This window comes from Leuresthes tenuis, unplaced genomic scaffold (genome assembly GCF_036924035.1).
Source record: "Leuresthes tenuis unplaced genomic scaffold, fLeuTen1.0.hap1 SCAF_19, whole genome shotgun sequence".
Classification (NCBI taxonomy): Eukaryota; Metazoa; Chordata; class Actinopteri; order Atheriniformes; family Atherinopsidae; genus Leuresthes; species Leuresthes tenuis.
The window spans coordinates 27,705,179-27,730,030 of record NW_027325373.1 but is presented as its reverse complement, the minus strand read 5'-3'; the positions used below and the strand labels follow the sequence as shown (position 1 = coordinate 27,730,030).

The 24,852-nt window shown below is 39.4% G+C and overlaps 1 protein-coding gene across 1 annotated transcript; it reads right to left on the bottom strand.

Annotated features, from left to right (window-relative positions):
• Window positions 1-618: 618 nt before the first annotated feature.
• LOC140276795 (stromelysin-3-like) lies at window positions 619-24,225 on the bottom strand. The gene is made up of 8 exons (XM_072371604.1): window positions 23,986-24,225; window positions 14,441-14,724; window positions 8,210-8,353; window positions 5,171-5,304; window positions 4,846-5,060; window positions 4,524-4,728; window positions 1,868-2,128; window positions 619-1,747 (listed from the first exon to the last, which is right to left on the bottom strand). The coding sequence occupies exons 1-8, from the start codon at window positions 24,094-24,096 to the stop codon at window positions 1,620-1,622; spliced, it is 1,482 nt and encodes a 493-aa protein (XP_072227705.1). The 5' UTR covers window positions 24,097-24,225; the 3' UTR covers window positions 619-1,619.
• Between the last annotated feature and the right edge of the window lie 627 nt (window positions 24,226-24,852).

The following is a 24,852-nucleotide window of genomic DNA, read 5'->3' as shown; positions in this document are numbered from 1 at the left end:
CAAAAAGTTAGCAAGCCTAAGGGAAGAGCATGCTTATACTCTATTACCGTAAGCCACTGTAATTGTAAAAGTCTAATTGCATGATAGTATGGTAAAATTACATCTCCAGTGACACAATCAAACGTTATTGTTCTTTCCCGATCAAAAAATCTAGCAAATCCTTATACTGCCACTGAAAAGCTGTGGGGAGATGAGAAATTAAACAGGGTTTGAACTTTTCTCTTTTTTCCCTGTTATCAAAACTATTTTATGTAATTTTTGTGTCTACAACTGTGTTCAACACCATCATTGAGTTTAAGGAAAGTTGATTAAATGTGTGTTTTGTGTGTTTATAATAAACCCTTTTTTAATCCAAACTGACCCTGCACCTGTGTCCTGAGTCCAAGGTCCCTGACAGTACATACTGGCACCAGACAAGGGAAACGCAGACTATTTGAACACATGAGGGACCAAGGGGAACAGGTGGAAACACTTGGGAATCAGGGAAGACAATGAGACGCTTGACACGGGAGGAAGGGCAAGATACCTGAAACGAGAGGGGAAGGTCAGTGATTCTCCTAAATAAAACAGGAAATGACGAGACAAGACATGAGACAGAACATAAATCGTGACAGGAGAGGGGATGTACATCTGTTATGTTTATGTGCGACATTATTCCAAAAATAGCTTAAGGCCCAGAAAAGCACACAGTGGTCTATGCGCTCGTTTCATTAGAACTGATGAAGTTTCACATTCATAGCACAATATTAAGGAGTCTAATATATAAATAATCATGCATACTTATTTTCTAATCGTTGTACTCTTGACAACTTTGTCAATTTCAGCTTTGTTTATTGCAGAAAAAGATCAATTTATTTTTGGACTTTACATTGCCTTAATATCATGCTGACTATCCATCTATAAATGTTTAATTGGAATACAGGAAGAAGCCATTATTACAACAGTTGCCAAGATAGGTTACGTACCTACTGGAGAAACTATAAGATGACCTATAACCACAAACCTCTACCAGGGGTTGTGTACCACCTGCTGCAACAGAATTTAATCTGAAATAATAACTGTTTACAGAAATCCTAGGACTGAATACTAGACTTCATTGACAGCCGTCTAGTTGGTATCTCCAAAAAGTTTTCCATATTTTCAGTCATACTAAATCTATAAGATTTAATGATTCTTCCTCATTTATATGTGGTGTCAATCTTGAATATATATATTTGAATGAATTTAGGAAGGAATGGAATGAAATTAGTGAAGTCTTATCATACCCATGTAGAAGGAGAGATTATTTTTGCAAGTAGACCTGCGAAAAAGAGTGCATCTTATTTTTTCATAATGGAATGGTAATAAGGTTCATACTCAAAAGCTTATATTGTAGCAACAACAAACAAGTACTGCATGTGCACTGCTCCTGGTAGAATGCTTTGGTCATTATTGAAATGATTTGCAACCGTGTTAGTAGATGCACAATTTTAGGGTATCACCCATCCATACTGTGTTTAATTTGTGACCACACTAATTTGCTGGGTGTAATAAATCTGGGTCAAATAATTCTATATGTGGTTATCTTGAAGAATGACTAAACTGCTCTGCAGAGGTTTAGAACACGTGAATGAATAAACCTATTTATACAAAGAGGGAGAGCAGCCAAAGAAATCCATGCCGATTCTGCGGGGGTAACCTTCCAGCACCTTCAGTGTCACAGGATTAAACTTCCAGTAGTACAGCCCACTCAGGAAATTGGCGTAGCCTGTCATAGGATGATAGTTCGCAAAAGTCAACAGTGAGAATGCAGGGTTAAACAATCTTAGCAGGTAGTTACAAAGTCAAAGAAAGAGAAAACTAATGTGAAACAGATTCCAGGCCTCACCATATCTGTCCCAAAAAGCTGCATCAATATGGCTGGGCACTCCTACCCAATCATGCAAGCTGTGAGGATAAACATCATCAACTCGATTCTCTTGAACATTGAAGGACCAGTAAGAATAGGATTTGAAGAGGTAGACTTTCTCAATATGATCCTCTTCCCATTTCAAAGCTGCTTCGATATCTGTTACAGGAAGACCCAGCAGCTGCACTGACTCTGGTCCTGTTATCCTCCTCTCAGCATCAAACACCCAGTAGCTGTCACCTGCCACAACAAATACGCAGAGATTAAACTAAAAGTGTCGATCTCATTTACTAAACAAACATTTTGCCTAAGTGGAATTTGTAAATAAAAAATAAATAAATCTAAAAGCAGCTTTGCAAAGTTTTTGGTGTTGCATATCATGAATTTCCTTTCACTTAATTTCTGATGTTTTTAACCAAAGTGACTTAGAAGTGACATAAGAGGAAATAAGTGCTTCAGTATCTTGCCCGAGGATACTCTTTAAAATGAGTTCTGTGGAAGCCATGGATCATTTTGGTCCATCCATCCATTTTCTATAACGGGCTAATCCAACTCAGGTTCACAGGGGGGCTGGAGTCTATTGGGTGAGAGGCAAGGTACACCCTAGTCAGGTCGCCAGTCCATCGCAGGGCCACACAGTGACAAACGAGACAAACAACCATCCATGCTCACACTCACTCCTAGCGACAATTTAGAATCACCAATTAACCTAACATGCATGTTTTTGGGTGGTGGGAGGAAGCTGGAGTACCCGGAGAGAACCCATACATACACATGGAGAACAAGCAAACTCTGTAAGGGATCAAACCACTGATCTTTTGATGAATGGAAAACCCCACAAACTCATGAGGCACAGCTCCCCCATAAACCAAATGAACAAGGTTCAATCAAGGATAAATGTATACATCTCTGTCCCACTTCAAACATCTCTTTGGTTGTTCACTAGAATTATGCAAAACGAGGTCCATTCTGGAATAATGCTGACCTGTTAAATTTTTTCTGAAACCCCATTACAACGCTGTCAACAAAGTTGAATTTTATAGTTGAATTTTATAAACCTGGTAAACCCTTTGAACCCTTTTAAAGCAGTTTTTGCAAGAAGGTATTTTCCTAACAGAACACTTCGCTCCCAAACTGCAGGTTTACTTGTTGTTCCCAGAGTTTCTAAAAGTAGAATGGGAGGTAGAGCCTTCAGTTATCAGGCCCCTCTCTTGTGGAATAAGCTGCCAGTAAATGCCGGGAAGCAGACACCCTTTCCACTTTTAAGATTAGGCTTAAAACTTTCCTTTTCGATAAAGCTTATAGTTAGGGATGGCTCAGGTAATCCTGAAACATCCCATAGTTAAGCTGCTATAGGCTTAGACTGCTGGGGGACCTCATCTGTCACACCTTTCCTCACTTTGCTCTCTTTTTCCCCCTGTTTAATTTCTCAAATGATTTTATGTCCATGTGACATTATTGTGGTTATTAACTTGTGTTTCCCTGTTCCAACAGGTATCCTTTGAATGGTGTTATGGTGTTTTTCCCCCCTCTTTTCCCTCTTTACTGTCTTCTCAAACCCCAGCTGGTCGAGGTGGATGGCCACCCTTCCAGAGTCTGGTTCTGCCAGAGGTTTCTTCCTGGTTCTGGTTCTGCCAGAGGTTTCTTCCTGAGTCTGGTACTGCCAGAGGTTTCTTCCTGGTTCTGGTTCTGCCAGAGGTTTCTTCCTGGTTCTGGTTCTGCCAGAGGTTTCTTCCTGTTAAAGGGAGTCGTTCCTTTCCACAGTCCCTCAGGCTCAGGACGGGAGATTGGACTGAAGACAAGTTTCGGTGCAATCTGTTGGTTTCCTTAGCTAGGAAATTGTTTTTGAATTGGCTCTATATGAATGAATTGGATTATGATTACAATGAATTGAATTCCAATTGGCTAGAAATGGACAAAAATAATGTTACGTGCCTTGAGATGACAATTGTTGTAATTTGTCGCTATATAAATAAGATAGAATTGAATTGAATTGAATTGAATTGAATTGAATTGAATTGAATTGAATTTAATTTAACTGATTGAAGACCCACTGAACTCCAGCTGGGAGATACTGTCACTGTAGGAGAGTTTTGTTATCATAAGGTGTTAATGGTCTGTAAAAATGTTTAGGTAGGTGGTGAGTGTGAAGTAATAGGCACGTGAATGTCAGGATGCAGGTCTTCCCAGCAGAAAATCAAAGTGTAACAATATGAGTTATGTTTGCAACATTATCTGTTACTATTTTCGATGTTGAAGCTGATCAGTGTATATCACAAGTATTTGGTCCAACTATTGCAAAAATGTTAAAATGTTATTTTGTAGTATTCTTGAGGTTATTTTGAATTGTCTAAATAAACGTTAAATGATTTTAGAAATGTTGATTAATCATTCTGCACGCAGGGCTTATATAATGTTACTGTTCAATTAACTGTTTCTCAAATTTCAGCAGAGCTGATGCAGAATGGTGGGAGGTGCCTGCTCAGGTCAGTGAAGCTAGCCACTTATAGCAGACTAGACATCTTTTTAGCTTTTATTAGCCATAAAGAAACAAATATGCAGAAGAAAATAGAAGTCATTTAACCATCTCATTAAAATGTTTAACAAAATTAAGTTTTCTAATTTGCTTTTGTACCTTGGAAGAACCAGATATTGCCAGACTTGTCTTCATATACAGCATTGATATAGTCAGGAAAACCTCTCCAGTGACGTGACGACAAGGCTGGATAGCCCGCCTGTAGCTGCCCATCACGGATACGCCAAACATATCGAGACTTAAAGAAGAAGAGCTCTCCCCTGATCGTAGACACAGCATCAAAGTCTGTTCTGCAGGCATCCGGCTGGGGTACATCAACATAGAAAATAAATATTTTCTGTCCATGGATTCATACGCAAACAGGACTTGTGAAAACTGTACACTGCATCTAGCTACAGGGGGCTCGGTATTATGGTTTCACCTGTTCAATATTGATCTCATTGGTCTCAGTAATCTCAGGTGGTGTGTGTTGCGGGGGTCCATACAAATACTGAATGCCCCTCTTGTCATCTTCACTCAGCTGTAGAGGGTATGAGTCACTGTAGAAAGGACACATCACGGCATCAGGCTCAAGGGAGTGCTGCAGGCCCAAGACATGGCCAAACTCATGAGCTGCCACATGGAAAAGATCAGTACCTTAATAAGGATAAAAGACAGTGACACCAGTTATTTAATTAATGCATTACTTTTTGACGGATTTAAATAAAGATCCTTCAATTATGTCAAATAATTTAATGTATACTCACCCACATTGTTGCCCTCTGTCCAGGGCTCATCATAATCAAAATGGACTTCACCCTCTTTCTGTGTACGGGGGAAAAAAGCATGGGCAAGTATTCCTCCTGGACCGTCAAAAGGTAAGTTGTCCCCATGCCAGTACCTACACAAGCATTAGCTTTAATGGACAGAAGCACATCTAATAACAAATATAATAAATATGAAGCTTTTTCTGTATGCTTAGCATGTTAGAAAGTGTATACATTGCTTTGTCAACTGTAACATTGCCTGACATGCTTTGTGCAACTTCTCTTGTATAGCGTTTTCAGTCAACCACAGGATATCTTCTCTTTGGTCACATTCAGAACAGAATGCCAACCGAGAGGATACCTATGTAAAATCATTGTTATTGTTGTTTCGTTTTGTTTTATTGATTAAAAAGAGCATTTGGCTACAATCCCACAGATTTACATTTTTAATGTTCATTGATATATGCTGTCCATGTTTTAAATAAATAAACTTCAACTTAATATTCAGTGTTCACATTGCTGGTATACAAGAGTTCAATCAACTCAGACTCATCATGAGTTACAACTATGCATTTGGTATTGATGGAGACGGAACTTAACTATACTAGGTTTTAGGCTTAAAACATACTTTTTTCATAAAACATTAAGTCAGACTCAGGTAATCTTTGTGTTTACCATCATTGTTGTCACAAACTTTGGGACTACTTTTTTTGTTCTGAACTCAAAGGCAGGTATCCCACTCCTAGTATTTTTGTGTTTGTTTGTTATGGTTTACATTCTGACTATTCATTGTGTGCTAAGTGTTGTGTTGTTTAATGTTTCACTGTTTTCCTTGTTTTCTTGACAATGGCAAGTATTCTCCATTTTATTGTCCTTCAGATACAATGATAATAAAGGCTTTCTTTCTTTATCTAACTTCCCTTTGTGATGAATAAAGTATATTCTCATATTTATTCTGATCTATTCTAGCTATAGCTTGTTTGGAGGGTCTTCAGTAGAAAATCTCCTGTATCTAAAAGAGCAGCACAGCTTAGGTTTGCAATAGTGCATCTGAACCCAAGACTTCTGTAACAATGTGTTTTGGACAGATTTGGTAATAATGCACAACGCCACATGTGCTGAAAACCAATCACATCATATAAGCTCAATCACATCAATAATCATATCAACCTCAACTCCATAGAAATGAGGCGACAGAAGCTTAAGGGAGCTGTGCATAAGTGAATGCCTTCAAATCTCAGTGAACTATAGCTACATTGTAAAGAAGATTGGGCAAAAATGTCTCCAAACCAATGTCAGATACTAATAATGTCCTACAAAAAATTATTACATTACGCTGTTGCTGCTAAAGGTGGTTCTACAAATTATTGAGTTTTTGGTGTGTACATATTGTTTCACACACTGCTTCATTCATGTGAAAAAGAAAGAATGTACTTGTTTTCACATGACTTTAGGCATGATGGAAAGATAAACTCACATGCATATAGATGTATAGATGTACTTTCAACAGCACAAAAATATACCAGCTTAATCCCACTCACTGTTTTCCAGGATAAAAGGAGAGTCAAACTGTATTATTTAATCATTTTATATATTTGAGGATTGAGGAGACAGAAATTTAGAACCTAAGCAGCTCAAGAGCAGTATATTCTGGCTAAATAAGTAACAGAAGTGAATAAATGTGTTTATGTCACCATGTATGTAAAAACAATTCTATTTTAAATGCACAACTTCACTGGTACCACTGAATGAGACAGTACTGTACTCAAGCTTTCAGCAATGAGATTTGTGTATTCTGATACTTAATTGAGTGCTTTTGGGCTGCATGTAGTGTGTTTGTTCGCGCTATTGCCTAAGTTTCCTGGTTCAAATCTGAGCTGGGGCATTTCTGTGAGGAGTTTCCATGATCTCTCATACACGATCTCTTTCCCAGTACTCCAGCTTGACCCTGTGAATAGACTAGCGACTTGTCTAGGGTGTACCCTGCCACTTGCCTGATTGCAGCTGAGCTAGGCTCCAACTCCCTTTCAACCATGAATTAGACACAGCAGGTATAGACAATGGATGGTTGGATGTGTTATCTTTGAAACTCCAGCAACACTACTCATGCTAGAGCTATGTCAAACATCTGATCTTGGAGCAATGTGGCAGCAACAGATTAATCTAATTCATATTCATTAGAGGTGTAAACATTTTTATGAAATACTCCTTTGGTGGTATACTGAGCACATTTTTCCTCAAAACTGATTTTTTTTAGCAATTTTTCTGTACTGGTTAGGAAGATGCCTAAGTAGATTTCCTCATATTTTTTTACTCTTTTCAACACCTGTTATGATGACTTACCATGACAATGCAAGAGTTGTTTACAAACAGGAGCAGCTAATTGAGCTTTCCAAATGCCAATTAAATACAGAAAAAGACTTGTCATGGATATCGAGCAGGAGCAAGATAGAGTAACAGAAGGAGGGCGTTCAGACTGGCTCTTCCCTCAATACTGATGTGGAACATCAGATTGCTAGCAAATGAAATGGACCAGATTGGAGTGATTAGGAGGACACCTTTGGGGTGGGGTGGTGACTCAAAATACTTAAAATGACCATTGCCACCGCTGGGATAGGCTCCAGCCCACCCGCTACCCAACCGATGGATTGACGGTATAGAAAATGGATGGATGGTTGGACCATTGCCACCAGGCGAAAGGTAGGGTACACCCTGGACAAATTGCCAATCTATCACATGACCAACACAGAGACAAACAACTATTAATTGACAATCATCAATTAACCTAACTCACATGTTTTTCAATTGTGGGAGGAAAATGGACAAAAAAGAGAAGAAAAACATGATTAAGCACAGTGGAGACCTCTGATTTGTTCTAAGTCACCTGATAAAATATATCCTATTCTTCATTGTTTGTTCTGAAGTTAGGTCCTTTGAAAAATCCTAGTTTTGTTGAGATTATTCTCTAGAATTTACTGTATCATAATGTCAGATCAACCCATCTACATTGTATGCCTTTTTCTGGTGATCATCTCTTACCTGTTGAAGTCAATTATGATATCAGCTTTCTCATTTGTGACCTCTCTGAAGCTTAGAGGAGTCACTGCACTCCATACTGCAAATGCCTCCCGTAAGATGCACTGTACTTTAGTTTCACTCATTTGCCAAGGGAAACGCATGATCCTGGTGGAAACAAACAGAAACGCAGACATACAAAATTTGAAATGTTTCATTGAGAACCAAAATCTGTGACGTACTTTCAAAAACACAACAAAATCATTTTTTATTTTATAATCTATTCTGTAACCTTCTAAAATTCTTTGAAAGGAAGATTTGTCAAATCTTCTATTGACTTCCATCACCATCTCATATAATATTTTCAAGTATCAAAAATAATATATACTGAAATGTATACAATGGTAGAAAAAGCTCCAGATACATCAATACAGAGAATACAGGTACATACATAAAGTATTCTGTATTTCTATGGCATAACCAACTAGTTTTTGCTTTATAGACTTATAGTTATCTAGAATATAAAGAATGATACTAAAAAGGTAGACTTCCCACAGACAATACATAAGATTATCGGGATCGGGAGCAAAAAGTTACCCTATACCAGGGTACATTACAACAGTAATATAGGTGAACAGGACATCGGCTTACTGCCCATCCATCCATCCATCCATCCACTTTCATCCGCTTATCCAAAGGTTGGGTCGCAGAGGCAAAAGGTCCAGGAGAGAAACCCAGACATCCCTCTCCCCAGCGACACTCCAGCTCCTCCTGGGGAATCCCAAGGCGTTCCCAGGCCAGAAGGGACATATAATCCCTCCAGCAAGTCCTGGGCCTCCTCTCAGTAGGATGTGCCCAGAAAACCTCCAAAGGGAGGCAACCAGGAAGCATCCTAACCAGATGCCAGAATCATCCGAACCAGATACCATCAACATTGAAAGGTTTTGTAGAAACATATAGTGCCACCAAGATCCTGTTTTTTTCATGGACAGCCTTGCATATTTCAGCAAGACTATGCTAAACTGCATCTCTCAGAACAACATGGCTTTGTAGAAGAAGGGTCTGGGTGCTGAACCAACCTGCCTGGTGAAATAACATTTTACAGCTGGAAACCTCTTTTCATGGGTAAAGTCAACAGAAAGCCAGGGATATACATGAGTGGATACAAATAAGTTAGAAATATCCATCCATCCATTTTCTATAACAGCTTAATCCAATTTAGTGTGGCTGGGGGGCTGGAGCCTATCTGTCAGCCCAGATGTCATTGGATGACAGGCAGGATATACCCTAGATAGGTCTCGCATCCATCACAGGAGCACATAGAAACAAACAACTCACACACTCACTCCTAGAGTCAATTAAGTAAGTAAGTAAAATTTATTTAAATAGCACCTTTCTCAGACAGCAGTCACAAAGTGATTCACAGGAAGGGCATCAGTAAGTACAATATGGACATTTAAAAAATACATTACAGCAACATACAGTCAATATCAGTCTTAGCAGCCCAGGGACCGTTGGGCTAGAATGCTTGCTTAAAAAAATAATGTCTTAAGTTGGTTTTTAAAAGCATCGACAGAGACGAGTGATCGCAAGTGAAGTGGTAATTCATTCCACATTCTTGGTCCAACAGCTTGGAAAGATCTGTCTCCTCTGGTCCTAAAGCAAGTTGGAGGGACCATCAATAGATATAGCTCAGAGGATCTCAAGTTACAAGCTGAAGTATAAGGCTGGATTAAATCACAAATTTAGGGAGGAGCCTGTCCATGCAATGCTCTGAATGTCAAAACCAAAATTTTATCATTTATGCAGTAAAATACAGGGAGCCACTGAAGAGATTTTAAGACAGGGGTAATGTGGGCTCTTCTGTCAATGCGCGTCAGGATCCTCACAGCAGAATTTTGTACAAGCTGTAAATGAGTCCTTCTTGCTTAGACAGGTGAACAGGCTGTTACAGTAGTCTAGATTAAATAAATGCATGTATCAGCATCTCAAGATTAGTTTGATTAGAGACGATAGTTCTTAGTTTGGAGATGTTACGCAGCTGGAAATAGCAGGGTTTAGTAACCGTTTTGTGTGATGTTCTAAAGACATGGCTTCCTCAACAATTACTCCTAAATTTCTGAGGCTAGTTTTCATGTCTGGCTGAGGCTGCCTAAGTGCTGTTTGATGGGAGGAATAGCAATATCTGGGTCAATGATGAGGGTCTCCGCTTTGTTTGAGTTTAACTATGGAAAGTTATCACTCAACCATTTATATTTGTGATAAATAGTTGGTCAGGGAGCTCAATTTATTGGCCTCAGATATCTTAAAAGAACAATGTAATTGGATTTCATCCGCAAACAGATGATAAGAGACATCACCAAACTAAGGGGAGCATGTACAGCAAAAATAGAATTAGTCCCAGGACAGAACCTTGAGGTAACCCATATGGGAGTTGATACCTCGTGGAACTGGCAGGACAGAATCAAAAAGAGGTCCGATGGAGTCTGTTGGTTTCCTTAGCAAGACAACTTTTTTTGGAAAAATTGACATTGTATGAATTGGACTAATTAGGAATGAGTTTGATATGATTGACTTGAATTGGACTGTATCTTTGAAGTGCCTTAAAATGACTAATGTTCTGCCTAATGTCTCACTGGACATTAGACAGAACATGAGTCTCTCAGGCCAGAGTCCTATCATCAGGTGGAGCCAAATCTCCCGAGAAGGCATGGACCAAGACAGATTGTGGTCAGACCACTTGGCCCTCTGCAGAGACAGGGGCACGAAGTGACTGAGGCAAGCCCTTCTCATGAGTATCCTTCACTGGGACAATGCAGGCAGCGGAGGCTCTGGAGACTGATGTTGTGGTGACTGAAGCGCAGATGACGGAGACTGTGAGGACAGATGGTGCAGAGATGGTACACTGACTGAACCCTGATCCTGTGGAGGCTGAAGCACCGAGGGTAAAGGCTGTGGAGACTGATACTGCAGAGCTTGATACTCCAGAGCCTCCAGCTCTAGTGACTGATGCTGCAGAGCTTGGTCCACTGGACACATGACTAAATCAAATCATAAACCCTAAGAAAAACAGAATTTAATTTCATGAAAAACACAGACCCCCGACCCCCCCTGCTACCAAGACCTCAGTGTCTAATGGTGTGCTGTCAAAATTGAGATGCAGGCAATGGTACTACCCGGCACGCCCACCCCCCAAAGCGACATTTTACACACACATAAGTGTATGTGTGTGTAAAATGTCAGTGTGTCATGTGTAGAAATCCATCCATCCATCCATCCTGGCTTAGATAACACAGTGCTTTTTAGGGGTGCAACGGTACAGGTAACCCACGGTACGGTCTGTAGCTCAGTTTCTGGGCCACGGTTTTGGTTCACTTTCAGTATGTGTTTTGTGCGTAAAAAAAAACCATTTTTTTTCTCCCAAAATTCTCTCCTTATCTTGCTTGTCAGCAAAAACTGTAAACATGCCAGTATCACTGGTGTACTGAATAATATAACACTTTTTTTTCAAGTTAACAGTTACTAAACACAACTTTCAAACGGGCCTCTGAGTGCGCGCTGCAATGTAAATTAGTCTCACTAACGGAACATTACTCTGCTGTTAGACTCTGTTAGCCCAGCGGTCCAGACCAGAGACCAGCCCCCACAAGACGGCCCATCGACCATTGGCAATTGCCGAGCGGGCCAGTTCAGCGGTCAGGCCACCAGGAAATGTCCTGGTGCTCCCGATGGCTAGTCCTCCACTGCTCTCAACTCCTTTGCTAGTGCTGGCCATGCCTATTTGTTTTCTTTTTTCAACTTCCGTGTACGAGCTGCACTTTGAACCTGCCTCCAGTTACAACAATGTCACTGACAGGGGGTGTGTAGGTGGAGGCATAACAGTGATTAGACTTTAACTCATGTCTTGTGGGGAGGGCTTTTCACCTGCCTGGACAGGCACACACAATGGCCTGTAAAGCATCAGCGCAAAATGAATTGCAAAACCGAAAACCCGCAGTCCATAAGGCTGTATTGTCCCGTGCATAGTGGACCGAATGGTTCAATATTTTACCGAGTACCGTTGCATCCTTAGTGCTTTTCTAGTAGTTCTGTCTTATTCAAACTTTTCTTTTATTCTTGTGGCAATATTTCATTCCAAATTCTCAAAAAGTTAGAATGCTTAAAACAGGTTTTTTGGGTTTACGAATGTCAGCAAAACCAAAAGTAGATGGGATAGGGCCATATTTGTCACTGGGTAGCATTACCGCTCAACAACGGTCTGTAAACATATGGAAACTGAGGACACCAGCCACTAGACCTTTAAAGGAGGGATTATGTCCAATTATTGTCTGATATGGAATTTGCTCAACAGTCCTGGGTCTTCTTTGTCATATGCACCAGATGTTTTCAACTGGTGAAAGGTTCTGTCCTGGGACCAATTCTATTTTTGCTGCACATCCTCCCCTTAGTTTGCTATGTAAATTGCATATCAACGTGGCCTACATAGATAATTGGCAATATTTCTGGAGAAAATCTGGTCTGTTAGGAGAGACAGCATCCATCCAACTTTGGAAGAAGCGGCTTTTATTTCTAGAAATATGGATGACTTTATTAGACATCCAAAAACATGACAGCCCGGGGTTCAGCCCGTGGTTCAATAAACACAAAAGGAGCAAATCATCTTTTGCAAAAAAAGAATTAAAACAAAAAAATCAAACTATTAAATGTGGTATGCTGAGTATTAGATCTCTCTTTTTGAAGTCTCTGTTATCTGATTTGATCTGTGATCATCATATTGATATATTTTGTCTTACAGAAACCTGGCTGCAGCAGGAGGATCATGTTAGCATTAATGAATCAACTCCCTCTGACTATTTAAATGTTCACGTTCCTCAAACCACAGGCAGAGGAGGAGGAGTGGCAGCTATCTTCAGATCAGGGTTACTAATCAGTCCTAGACCCAAGATTAGTTTTAGCTCTTTTGAATCTCTGATTCTCAGTTTTTCCCAAAGTGGAAATCACAAAAACCTCTTGTGTTTGTTGTTGTGTATCGTCCACCTGGCCCTTATTCTGAGTTTCTATCTGAATTCTCAGAGTTTTTATCACAGTTAGTGCTGAGTACAGATAAAGTCTTTGTAGTGGGTGACTTTAATATTCATGTAGATGTTGAAAATGACAGCCTAAATATTAACTTTAATTCTACATTAAAATCTATTGAATTTTATCAAAGTGTTCACAGACCTACTCACTGCCTTAATCATGCCCTTGATCTTGTGCTGATTTATGGCATTGAGAGTGAAAAGTTAACAGTGTTCCCTCATAATCCTGTCATGTCTGACCATTTTTGATAACTTTCGAATTTACATTACTTGACTTTACAGCTTCTGAGAAGAATTTTACAAATAGAAGGTGTCTATCAGAGAATGCTGTAACCAGATTTAAAGAGTTAATACCATCATTAGTTTTTCCATTGCCATGTGCAAATATTACAGAGGACGGCTACCTAAATTTTACTCCAGCAATACAGTTTCAATGCGTACAACACTGGACAATGTTGCTCCTCTGAAAAGGAAGGTAATCAGTCAGAAGAGGTTGGCTCCTTGGTATAATTCACAGCTGCTTTAAAGCAGACTGCAAGAAAGCTGGAGAGACAGTGGCATTCCTGTAGTCTGCTTCTATTCCCATCAGGTTGTTTATGTGCTCAGTACATAAGCCTCTGCTATGCAGCATGCGGACATTTCACATGAGCAAACTGAAGAAGCTTATAGGATAAGGCTGTCATAATTTGATTTTAGACTACACTTGCTTTTGTGGGACTGACCATTCTTGTGTTTACTTTGTTATGTAACATAGTGACATCACAAATTACATTGTTTTGGCAATTCTAGCAACTTTGCTGCTTTGGTAAACTTAAACTAAATTCTAGATCACAAGACTATGTATAATGCACATACACAAACATTAACATGATTTCTTGTGAGTAACCATATGCTCAACTTCCTAACTTCCTTGTCACTTTGACTCAGACCTAACATCCATATAAACCTGATAACATGGGATTTTAAATATTTCTATATAGATAAAGAAACAAGAATCAACAAAGCACAACACACAATATGATTCTTAATACATAAGAGGAAAAATATTTTTTGTCATTCTGCCTTTAAATTCCCTTCATAACATTCATGACTCTATTCATGATTACAAACAATGGTAAACAATTTCACAGCTGAATAATGTGATGTGCTTACATAAAAGAATGATTATATATCTTACTTGTAAGTGAGATCGTTCTTCTCCCAGCGCCCTCCGAAGAGTGCAAATCGCTTTCTGCGCTGGTTTCTACTTAGGCCTCCCTTTTTATTCTTCAGCCAGTGGTGTGACATGTCCAGCTGCATCAAGTTGGGATAGTCTGGGACTCCACAGCGGGGACGCTTCCAAAATCCTGTGTCATTTTTGATTGTCACTCCAGTCTTAAAATGTTCATCTTCATTTAGTGTGTCTCGTGTGTGCCTACCCCACTTCTTCAGACCAGCATGACTGTTGCTGTGAGACCATCCCTGTGAACGAACAGCAACATCGTTTATGTTATCACACAGAAACGAAGGATCAAAAATAATTAGATACAATTCTCTTGATTACAATCCTGTTGTGGCCTAATTTTTCTATCCATCCATCTATTTTCCACACCTGCCCAATCCAAGTCAGGGTCACAGGGGGGATGGAGCCTATCCAAGCTTTCAGGTCACCAGTCCATCACAGACCCACATAGAGATAAACAATCATCCATACTCACACTCACTCCTAGGGACAATGTAGAGTCACCACTTAACCTAACAGGCATGATATTGGGTGGTGGGAGGAAGCCAGAGTATCCAGAGAGAACCCGCGCATACACTGGGAGAACTCCACACAGAAAGTCCCCAGCCAGGATTTGAACCAGAAGCCCTTTTGCTGTGAGGTGACGGTGCTGACCACCACACCTCCGTGTAGCCACCTAATTTTTCAGCCTAAGCGCTTTTCTAGTCTAGCTGACCACTCAAAGCGCTTTCACAGTACATGCAACATTCACCCATTCACTCACACAACACCTCCATTAAGGCTACACAGTGCTTCCTTCTAAACATTCATACACTGATGGACGTATCGGTAGGCAACATGGGCTTCAGCATCTTGCCCAAGGACAATTCAACATGGGGAAGCCGGGAGTCAAACCACCAACCTTGCAATTGGTAGGCAACTGCTCTTACTCCTGAGCTATAACCGCCCTGTGTTTGGTGTGTAATTTTTGACAACAGTAATTCAATGTTTCCATCAAAATTGAGAGGTATTTACCATCCTCATTTATGCTCAAACCTAATAAGAATGATGCCAGAATAACAGGATAGATCAGTGTATGTTGCCAGTGCTGCACTGTAATTTTACTTACCTCACCTTATCTGTTTGAACAACAAAAAGTAAATGAGTAAAAAGATAATAATGATACCCCCGTCGTTATTACTATTAAGATTATTATCAATATTATCATTATTAATAATATCATTTATGATAATGTTGTAGGGCTATTTTCCTACATTTTATGTGTGTAATTGAAATTATAGATATAATGAGATATAAATTGTGGCATGCCTACTAAACTAGACGTTAAAACAGTTCTGCTCATGTACAAGTCTCTTCATGGTCTAGCACCAAAGTACATCTCTGACACGTTAGAGCCATATGAACCAACTCGGACTCTGAGAACCTCAGGGAGGGGTCTCCTGCTGGTGCCCAGAGTCAGAACTAAACAAGGTGTTTAGTTTTATGCTCCTAAAATCTGGAACAGTCTTCCAGAAGATGTGAGACAGGCCTCAACTCTGATGTTTCAATTCAGGCTTAAAACAGTCTATTTAGCTGTGCATATGAAAACTGAAAGTATTTTATCTGCACTCTGAGCTTTTAATTAATTAATTAATGATTATCTTTTATATTTATGGAATGATTTTATTTGCCTTCTTCTGATTTTATGTAGCTGTAAAGCACTTTGAATTGCCTTATGTATAAATTGTGCTCTACAAATAAACTTGCCTTGCCTTGCCTTAAACTCTTTTTTTCAGTCTTGAGCACATGTGATGGAACATATACACATATGAGCTAAACTTTACAATCAGTCTTACCCAACATGCTTCTTGTTATTTCCATCCTTCAACTTTGAAAGAAAAAAGCCATTACCTTTACCAGCCGACCCAGGCAAGATCTTCTCTACTTATCCATACCTTCCACATCCAACACACTAGAACTGATTGTTTTACAACATATTCAAAAGCTTGCTGTGTGTGATTGCCTTGCCTAATGTAAAAATGTTTTCAAAAAATGGGTTATAGAAATTTTACACATGAAGGCACTGGGATCAAAATTTGATGAACTGCATCAGATGTCCCAAATCAGATACACAGTGATGAATATGGTGTGGTATTGTAATACAAACCTGGCCATCAGACCGCTCCCCTCATTGCACTTCAAAAATGTCAAAAACTCTTTACTTTGTATCCAGATTTTTGATGATCAGCAACAAGAAACCACCCATACCTGCTTTATGTCAGGTCGTGCAGGGGCTGGAACCTATCCCAGCAGTCATCAGGCCAGAGGCAGGGTACACCCTGGATAGGTCATGGATAGTCCATCACAGGGCCACACAGAGACAAATGAGACAAACAACCACACTCACTCCTAAGGATAATTTCAGAGACACCAATTAACCTAATATGCATGTTTTTGGATGGTGGGAGGAAGCATGCAAACTCCACACAGAAAGGCCCCAGCTGGGAGTTTAACCTAGAACTCTCTCACTGTGAGGCAATGGTGCTAACCACCACACCACCGTGCAGCCCCAATATGAAACCAAAACCACAAAATAGTGACCAAAGAAGAGCCCTAATCCATCTGATGACATCAGTTTAGAAACATAACAAGGTACTGGTATTGTAAATGGTAAATGGACTTGTACTTGTATAGCGCTTTTCTAGTCTAGCTGACCACTCAAAGCGCTTCACTACATGCCGCATTCACCCCACTCACACACATTCATACAGCACGTCTTAGGATATAACTACGTGCTTTCTAAGCATTCACACACATTCATACCCCCAATGATACACTGGGGGAGCAACGTGGTTCAGTGTCTTGCCCAAGGACGCTTCGACATGTATCCTGGGGAAGCCAGAGTCGAACCACCGACCTTCCGATTGGTGGGCGACTGCTCTTACTCCTGAGCTACAGCTATTGTGGCACTTATACATGATCCTTACTCACTGCAGTCAGCTGACAGATTATTTGTTTGGTTTCTGTTTTGCTGAACTAACAGCATGGACAGCTGCTCCACATTAGCCCAATATTGTTAGTGCAGTTCTCGCTGAGAGTTGCAGAGTTGGCTTTTCTGAGAAAAAAATGCCAGAGCAATAAACTACCATTTGTAGCCAAGATCAACAACTAGGTAGTAAGGATTTGATGCAGGTTTCTTACTGGTTTGCTGCATATCTTTTTTTAGATATACAAATCCTGGAGAAACATATGGAAAATTTTGCATATTATGTCCTGTAATTGAACAAAATAGATACTAATCTGGCTTGGTACACACTGGTCTGGCAATATGTAAACTGTGGGTTTTTCATTGTTTAAACTGGTTGATGTCAGTGTATGAATGTTTGTGATTTATATGATTATATGATTTATCTTTCTTCGTAGTTCCTTATATTCAAGCAAGGAAATGTCAGCGTCTTAAGTATATGCTTTAATATGAACCACTGTGACGTGCATTCAACTTTAATCATACATCTGGTCTGATCACTCGTAATTGAGAAAGACAACTTTTTGAGTTAATTGACACTAATTGAGTTAACGAGTTATCTATTAATTTTATTGTCATTTATGTACAGTTTCATGCAGGAAACTGTAGAAAGTCCAATTAGCGATCATTATTGTCTGACTTCAATATTGTATATGTTTCCCCTTGAAATGGCTTAGAGTCAATACTATGCATGTGTTTTTGCTGGTGATGGCATAGATCTGTTTCTGGTACATGCATTCACCTGTGTCTATGTCATCTATCACATCTATGTATGTAGTGTACCGTTTACTGTGCCACCTGTGTTTGGGGGTTTGCTGGATTTTCTTTGTGGTGGTTGAAGCTTACTACTTTGACTTCATCTGTCTGCTCTTTTTATAGCATCTTGCCCAGTAAACGTTAATGCGTGGTTTGAGACTTATACTACAGTTTTTGCATGTTCGTGCTTGCTTCAGTGCATGATTTGTTTTGTCTGTGACAGACCAAATTGTTATAACTGTTCATTTCCTGCTAACAGGTCTTCATATTTCAGCTAAGGAAGAGCCTTTGGATTTACTGTAAATGTTGTTACTCAAGGCATCATGAGGCGTGCGAGCAGTTGATAAGCTCTTTTAGATATTCATTGAGCACTTCATCAGAAAACTAACATTTCTTTGCAAGGGTTCTGGCCCTGATCACAAATTCATTGATGTTCTCATTTGGTTCTGTCTGTATTGCATTAAGTGGAGCCTGTAAATCCTGAAGTTTACATTAAACTTAAACTTACATTAAACTGGTTCTCAAATAACTTCTTAGATTGGCAGGATTCTTCTTGTCATCCTCTATGAGACCACTAGCATTCAGACGTTCTAGGTGTTCCTATGCCTCTACATATTTTCCTGGCTCGTTTGGCTTCAACTGTTATTTCCCCATCATCTAAGGGAAATCTCCAGCTTAAATAGTGATATATCCTCAGTTATATCAGGATCGGATCAGTTCCTCGTTGATAGGTGTGATGCAATGACGCTGTCCATTCTTGTTTTTGCAGTTCAATTTGCAGTTGTAATGGGCTCTTAATTAGTTTAGCTAACTCTGCTGCAGCACACACCTACTGCTTTCACTGAGGACAGTAGTTATACTCTCACATTCCTGTCTGCATCCCAGCAAGGTGTGGCTCTTTCAGTGTATAATCGCTTGTTATTGTCCACAAAAATGAGAGCTAGGTAGTGGAACACCGAACATTTATTTGATGATAAATCCATGATAAGTATTTTTCATGTTACACACATATCATGCTGCACTACACAAAATGTACATGTATACCACATAATAAATCACTGCAGGAAGGAGCAGAAAGAGAGACCCACATTACATACTACAGTACAGCAGCGTGGTCCAAAGGTGAAAGGTCTGATGCAAACCTGGAGCCAACAAAGCCAAGGCAGAACTCATTCCAGCTGGAAAAAACGCATCATTCCAGGGGGTACCATTGCTACCTGGCGTGTGTTATCCTTTTCGTGACCCAGGAGTCATCAGAGTTTGAGTAACACTGTTCAACTGCCACTTTCAGCAGGAAAAATTGACATAAGCTCTCATGGCGTAGGGCCATTGCTGTTGGCAGATATGATAGCATGTTGGAGAAGCCTTTAATGGACACACTTCTTTATTTCTGTTATGGTTCAAGATGGAAAGCAGACCCTCAAACAAAAACAGGCTCAAAATTGACTCAAGGCCATTTCATCTTTGTCACGGCCCTTTAGGTGTCTTTCAGGGCCTTGTGTGTGTGTGTGCGTGTGTGTGTATGCGAGTGTATGTGTGTGTATCTCTCTCTCTCTCTCTCTCTCTCTCTCTCTCTCTCTCTCTCTCCTAGATCCTGAGCTGACTGGAGCACCGGGCTCTGATTAGTCCAACTCAGTATACCTGGCCAGTGTTCTGCGAGATGGTGGTTAGAGCTCTGTCTCTTTTCCATTTGGCTCTTGCTACCTGAGGACAGCAGTGTATTTTGGTTCTGTTGGTTAGGTTTCACACACTTGCAGCGCATTTTCCACTTGCAACATTACTGCACTACTGAAAACTGATTGCCACTCCTCACATTTATTCTTTTCTTGGACATTCAGTTTAGCTCTTGAATTACTTTAATAAATGAAATACTTGTTTTGTATACCTTTTGAACCATGTCCTTCCTCCTTATTTTTGACACAGGCTTTAAGCCAGGTCGTGTCACCTTACAGCATCTCTTCTTAATCAGCCAGGCAGTTAATCTCCATAGTGATATCATGCATTCTTCTGGATCTGAACATCATTCATGCTTAGCATATAAGATCACCTCAGTTATAAAATTATGAATTTACCTTAAGTCAAATGCTTGTGTGTCAAGCGGTGATGTTTGGAAAAAAAAAATTTTTATAATACAGTGACCCAAATGAATCCCTTATTTCAATGTTCAAATTAAGGTAGGAAAATGTGAGTGTGTTGACAAGAAGACATTTTCATCTGAAAACCCAAACACAAAGTCACCTGCCACTCAAAGAAACCTGTGTGCATGTTGGGAGAATCCTGTTAAAAAGAACATGTTGCCACAGGACACAGTGGTTGCTGCATCTCACCCAAGCTAAGGTGTTGTAGCTTTAGCAATAATTAACTGCTAAGAATATCAACAGAGTTGTGCATTGTAGTTTTATCCAATAGGTGGCATCTGTTACGACAAGGATACTTTGCTGATGACAAACATCTCACCACAATGAGCAAATGCAGGTAGGAACATGTGCAAGGAAAAATGTGTGCACCACACACACTCACAGACTTATAAATCAAAGCTACAGTGAGCAGATGTCTGGAAATTCCCTATTCCTTATTGCATCAGAGCATCTTCAAAGTAACACAGGGAGTGTGCTACGGAATGTTTTCAAGAATGCTGATGTAATATTACTGTGTTTTTCTAGCTTGATGGCATAGCTTGATGCTATAACACACCATTAACAGTTTGATTTGACCTCCCCAAAACACCAAACAACATATTTGATAAGACCTACTTCCAAAGACATTCCTTGGTAAAATGCAGTCCAAACTCAGCCGATAAAGAATCTCTCAAGGGTAAATATTCAACCACACAAAGTCCCAGGTACCCAGGTTGGCTGATTACTTTCAGTCAACAAGTCCCATCTAAGATAATGTCAACTGTTCTGCAGAAAATACAAGTATGAAAGCTACTGCTGCTTAGATTGGTCACACATTCAATTGATAATGTCTTTTCAGTCAAAAAAAAATTATTCTTTTCAGTATACTACATAAGATGAAAGTCAGATATGTTGAGATGAACAATGTTTGTGATCATGTAATGACATCCAGCCAGCAGAAGTAAGCTTATTATATGTGTAATTAGATCAAGTGAAAGGATGTCCTCCTATTTACCAAAGGAGGACATCCTAACTGAGGATACATATAACCAATATTAACTAAGATTCCAATTGTCTCCCTCAAAACATTTAAATGCACCAACAATTTGACTGAATAACATGCATCAAGGTCAAGAACAAATTCATTTGTCACTGAACCGCACAACATTGCATGTAGAGATGCACACTGGGATTGAAAATAGAAATGTAGTCCTGAAAAATCACAATGACAAAAATACTTATAAAACTATCTAAAAAAATCATTATGGTAAGTTGGTTGGAGAAGCAGGAAAACATGGTCCAACAGATCAGAATGAGAATGTGGGGGATACAACAAACGCACCCTCACAAGACTGAGAACCAAACATTTCTTCATGAAAGAGACCCACAGAACAGTCAGCACAGAACATTGAGTTTTGATGGAGTCAGGAGTATGCAAAAACAGTTACAAACAGTCTCTGTTTTCAATGTGCCACACCCAGAGCCTCACCTCTTGAGTGAAAGATTGCCACCTTTCTTTTGGGTAACCTGGGTTAAAATCCCCTGCATAAAGGGTACTACCTCAAGACCCCCTTAATAAAGGGCAAGACCCCCTTAACCTACACACCTACCAGTGTAAGTCGCTTTGGATAAAAGCGTCTGCCAAATGCATAAACATAAACTTAACTCTGTGGTCTTATATGCTCTTTTAGTTTTGACAGCTTTCTGATACTTACTTTCTTAAATATTTTTAACACTTTTGTTTTATATCAAATTCCTGATTTTATTGCTGTTTGTAATAATACTTTACTGGTATTTGGAAATTACTTTTACAGATGCTAAATTTTAGTCTTTTATCTTTTCTAGAATGGCGCTGTCATCGATGGCAGCAATCTGCTGCAGTAGCTCTGGACATATTATTTCTTTCTTTGCATCTTCTTGAGATTTTCTAAATAGCTTTTTTTCTGTGAAAACAAAGTTTCTTAAAACAATATTATATGCTGGCTTAAATATTGTGCTGCTGAAGTGATTTTTGCTGGTAACTCTGGCACTTTTTCACATCTGTTATGATGCAAACCGATGCAACAGTGGTTTGCATGTAAGAACAGCTGATTGAGCTTTCCAAAGCAAAAGTAATGTCTACAATAAGACCATAAATCCAGGTGAGTTGAAGAGGAGACATAAAGGATGCAGAGCAGCAAGTTTAAATCATTTCTTCCCTTGATCATCATGGGAAATGTAAGAGCAGCGGTGGATAAAAATGGACGACCTTGGAGCACTGATGACTAAAGGAATATCAGGATGGCAGTTGTTGTTTTTTTTTTGTTGTTTTTTTACTGAGACATGGCTCTAGGAACATTAGTTACACCTCTTTACTCAACTTTAAGACTATATGGACAGAGTGAAACTGCAGACAGTCAGTGTTTTACAGAATTACAGCCTGTTTACAGAAAACTTGAATCCAAATAAAAAAATTAACAAGGTTATATCATTCAAGGTGAGTAAAGTAAGCTTGTCTAGGCAAACAATGCATAGGGTCTCATTTAAATATGTATACAAGAAATATGAAATAGATGTTTTCAAAAGAAAAAAGAAGTGTTTCCTTTCCCAGACTGTATAAGTTGGTAGTTGTTGACCAAATGTAGTACAAACCCTGGCAGCCAAATGTGCTTGTCAAGAAATTCTTTAAAGAAAATTAATGCAGTAGTGACTCACGAACTGAGTTATGGGATGGCTTAACAGTCATTCAAAACAAACTGTCAGAGCTTGACAATATGTTTGAAAGATGAATCTGTCAAAAATAAGTCTCATTTCACTAAAAGCATTAAGCTCTTAAATAAGGAATTATAACATCAATAGTTATTTTGCTCTAAGTTGTAGTTTTATGGTGTTTAGCAGGGCTGGTTGTTGTCTCCAGACAGTACACAGAACAGACAAAAGCCTAGTGAAGATACTCAGTTGCTCACTGTGAATTTGGCTGATTTGTATGTCTGTTTTCTCCTTTTCCCCTGAGTCAGCACACAAGCAGAGTTTTAACTCCCACCAACTGCCAAATAACTTGCCTCTGCCTGCCTGCCTAATCTCATTCACCCACTGCAAAGGGGTCTGGCATCCATCAAGATGCAGGTAGTTTTAAACCAATGCTGTCTTTACTAAGTACAGAGTATTATGACCGATATGTTTGGTAATATTGTAGACGGGTATGTCTGATGACAAAACACATGTGAAGTCTAGAAAAGATGAAGAAGTTACAAGAGTGAGACTTAGTTTTCCTGCATTAGAAATTACTTGTAGTTTCACTGAGGAAATTAATATACATGATCACCAAATCATGAAAGAACGTATAAACGCATCTACTTAAAGTGTAGATGTAGCCACGTAGTTTTACGGTTTTTTTAACGTCCTTCAAGTTATTACCAAAGCCATTGTAAGTAGTAACTATAGACTTTACTACCCAGCTCTGACAGGGCAAGAAACGCACGCATAATAAATCATAATAGAAACCATTCTGCCTCGTGTGACTTATCACATTTACATTTTTCTGCTGGTCGTAATTTTTTAAATCGTACATGGCGTGTAAAACCACCATTCAGAGACTTTTCTACCTTCCTGCACGGGTACTTTCAATTCATTGTTTGACTCACCTGCAACTGCCTCACAGTCTCTCGGTCTTGGAGCGGCAAAGAGAATACACAGAAGAAAAAATGTAAAGCCAAGATGCTGCCACAAAACACGACGGTCTGCATCACAGACATATTTTAAATAGTAACTGTGCAACTCTGCGGTTGGAGCTGACAGACACAAAGACGTAGTCAATGTTGCGCTTGACGGGGTGGTGTGGGGTGGGGACGCTGTTCTTTTGGGATGATGGCAGAGACTACTACAGTCTACTACAGGTTAGTTTCTTTGTCCTTGATGTATACATACATATATATGAATATATATATATACACAAACACACACATATAGTATATATATATATATTTATTTTATTTATTCATTTTAATTTTTTTTAATTATATTTTTTTCAGTTACAATTAAAAAGTAGTTTATTCATGAGACAGACAGTTTTATCCAAAGCGACTTACACTGGTAGGGTAAGGGGGTCTTGGCTGAGGACCTCCACTGAAGGTTGTACCTTGTACATAGGGGTTTTGAACATAGCTAACCCACAGGAAAGGTGGCAATCTTACCACTACACTATCCAGTTCACTAATCATCCCAAAGGGAAAAGTAATATTGCACTACAACCTCATAAACTCTGATTGAGTAGGGTCATAGCTGCTGACAGATATGACCTCCTGTACTGTTCAGAGTGATAGCAATTTTGGAAAAGCCTTTTAATGGACACACTTCTTTATTTCTGTTATGGTTCAAAAAACAGACTCAAAGCAAGTCGTTTCAAAAGGTTTATTTACAAGACTTGTTGAAGTATTTCCCAAAATTATGTCCAGATGAGTAATGAAAGCAACCTGGCAAGTAAGCATGTAGAAGCTCTCCTAGATTCTCCT

Bases quoted from the DNA above. Each gene is read 5' to 3' on its own strand.
- LOC140276795 (XM_072371604.1), bottom strand. From the start codon at position 24,096: ATGTCTGTGATGCAGACCGTCGTGTTTTGTGGCAGCATCTTGGCTTTA. The intron at 8,354-14,440 runs GTAAGATATATA...TGTTTCCACCAG, and splicing joins AAGAACGATCTCACTTACAA to GATCATGCGTTTCCCTTGGC. The intron at 5,061-5,170 runs GTGAGTATACAT...ATCCTTATTAAG, and splicing joins GACAGAGGGCAACAATGTGG to GTACTGATCTTTTCCATGTG.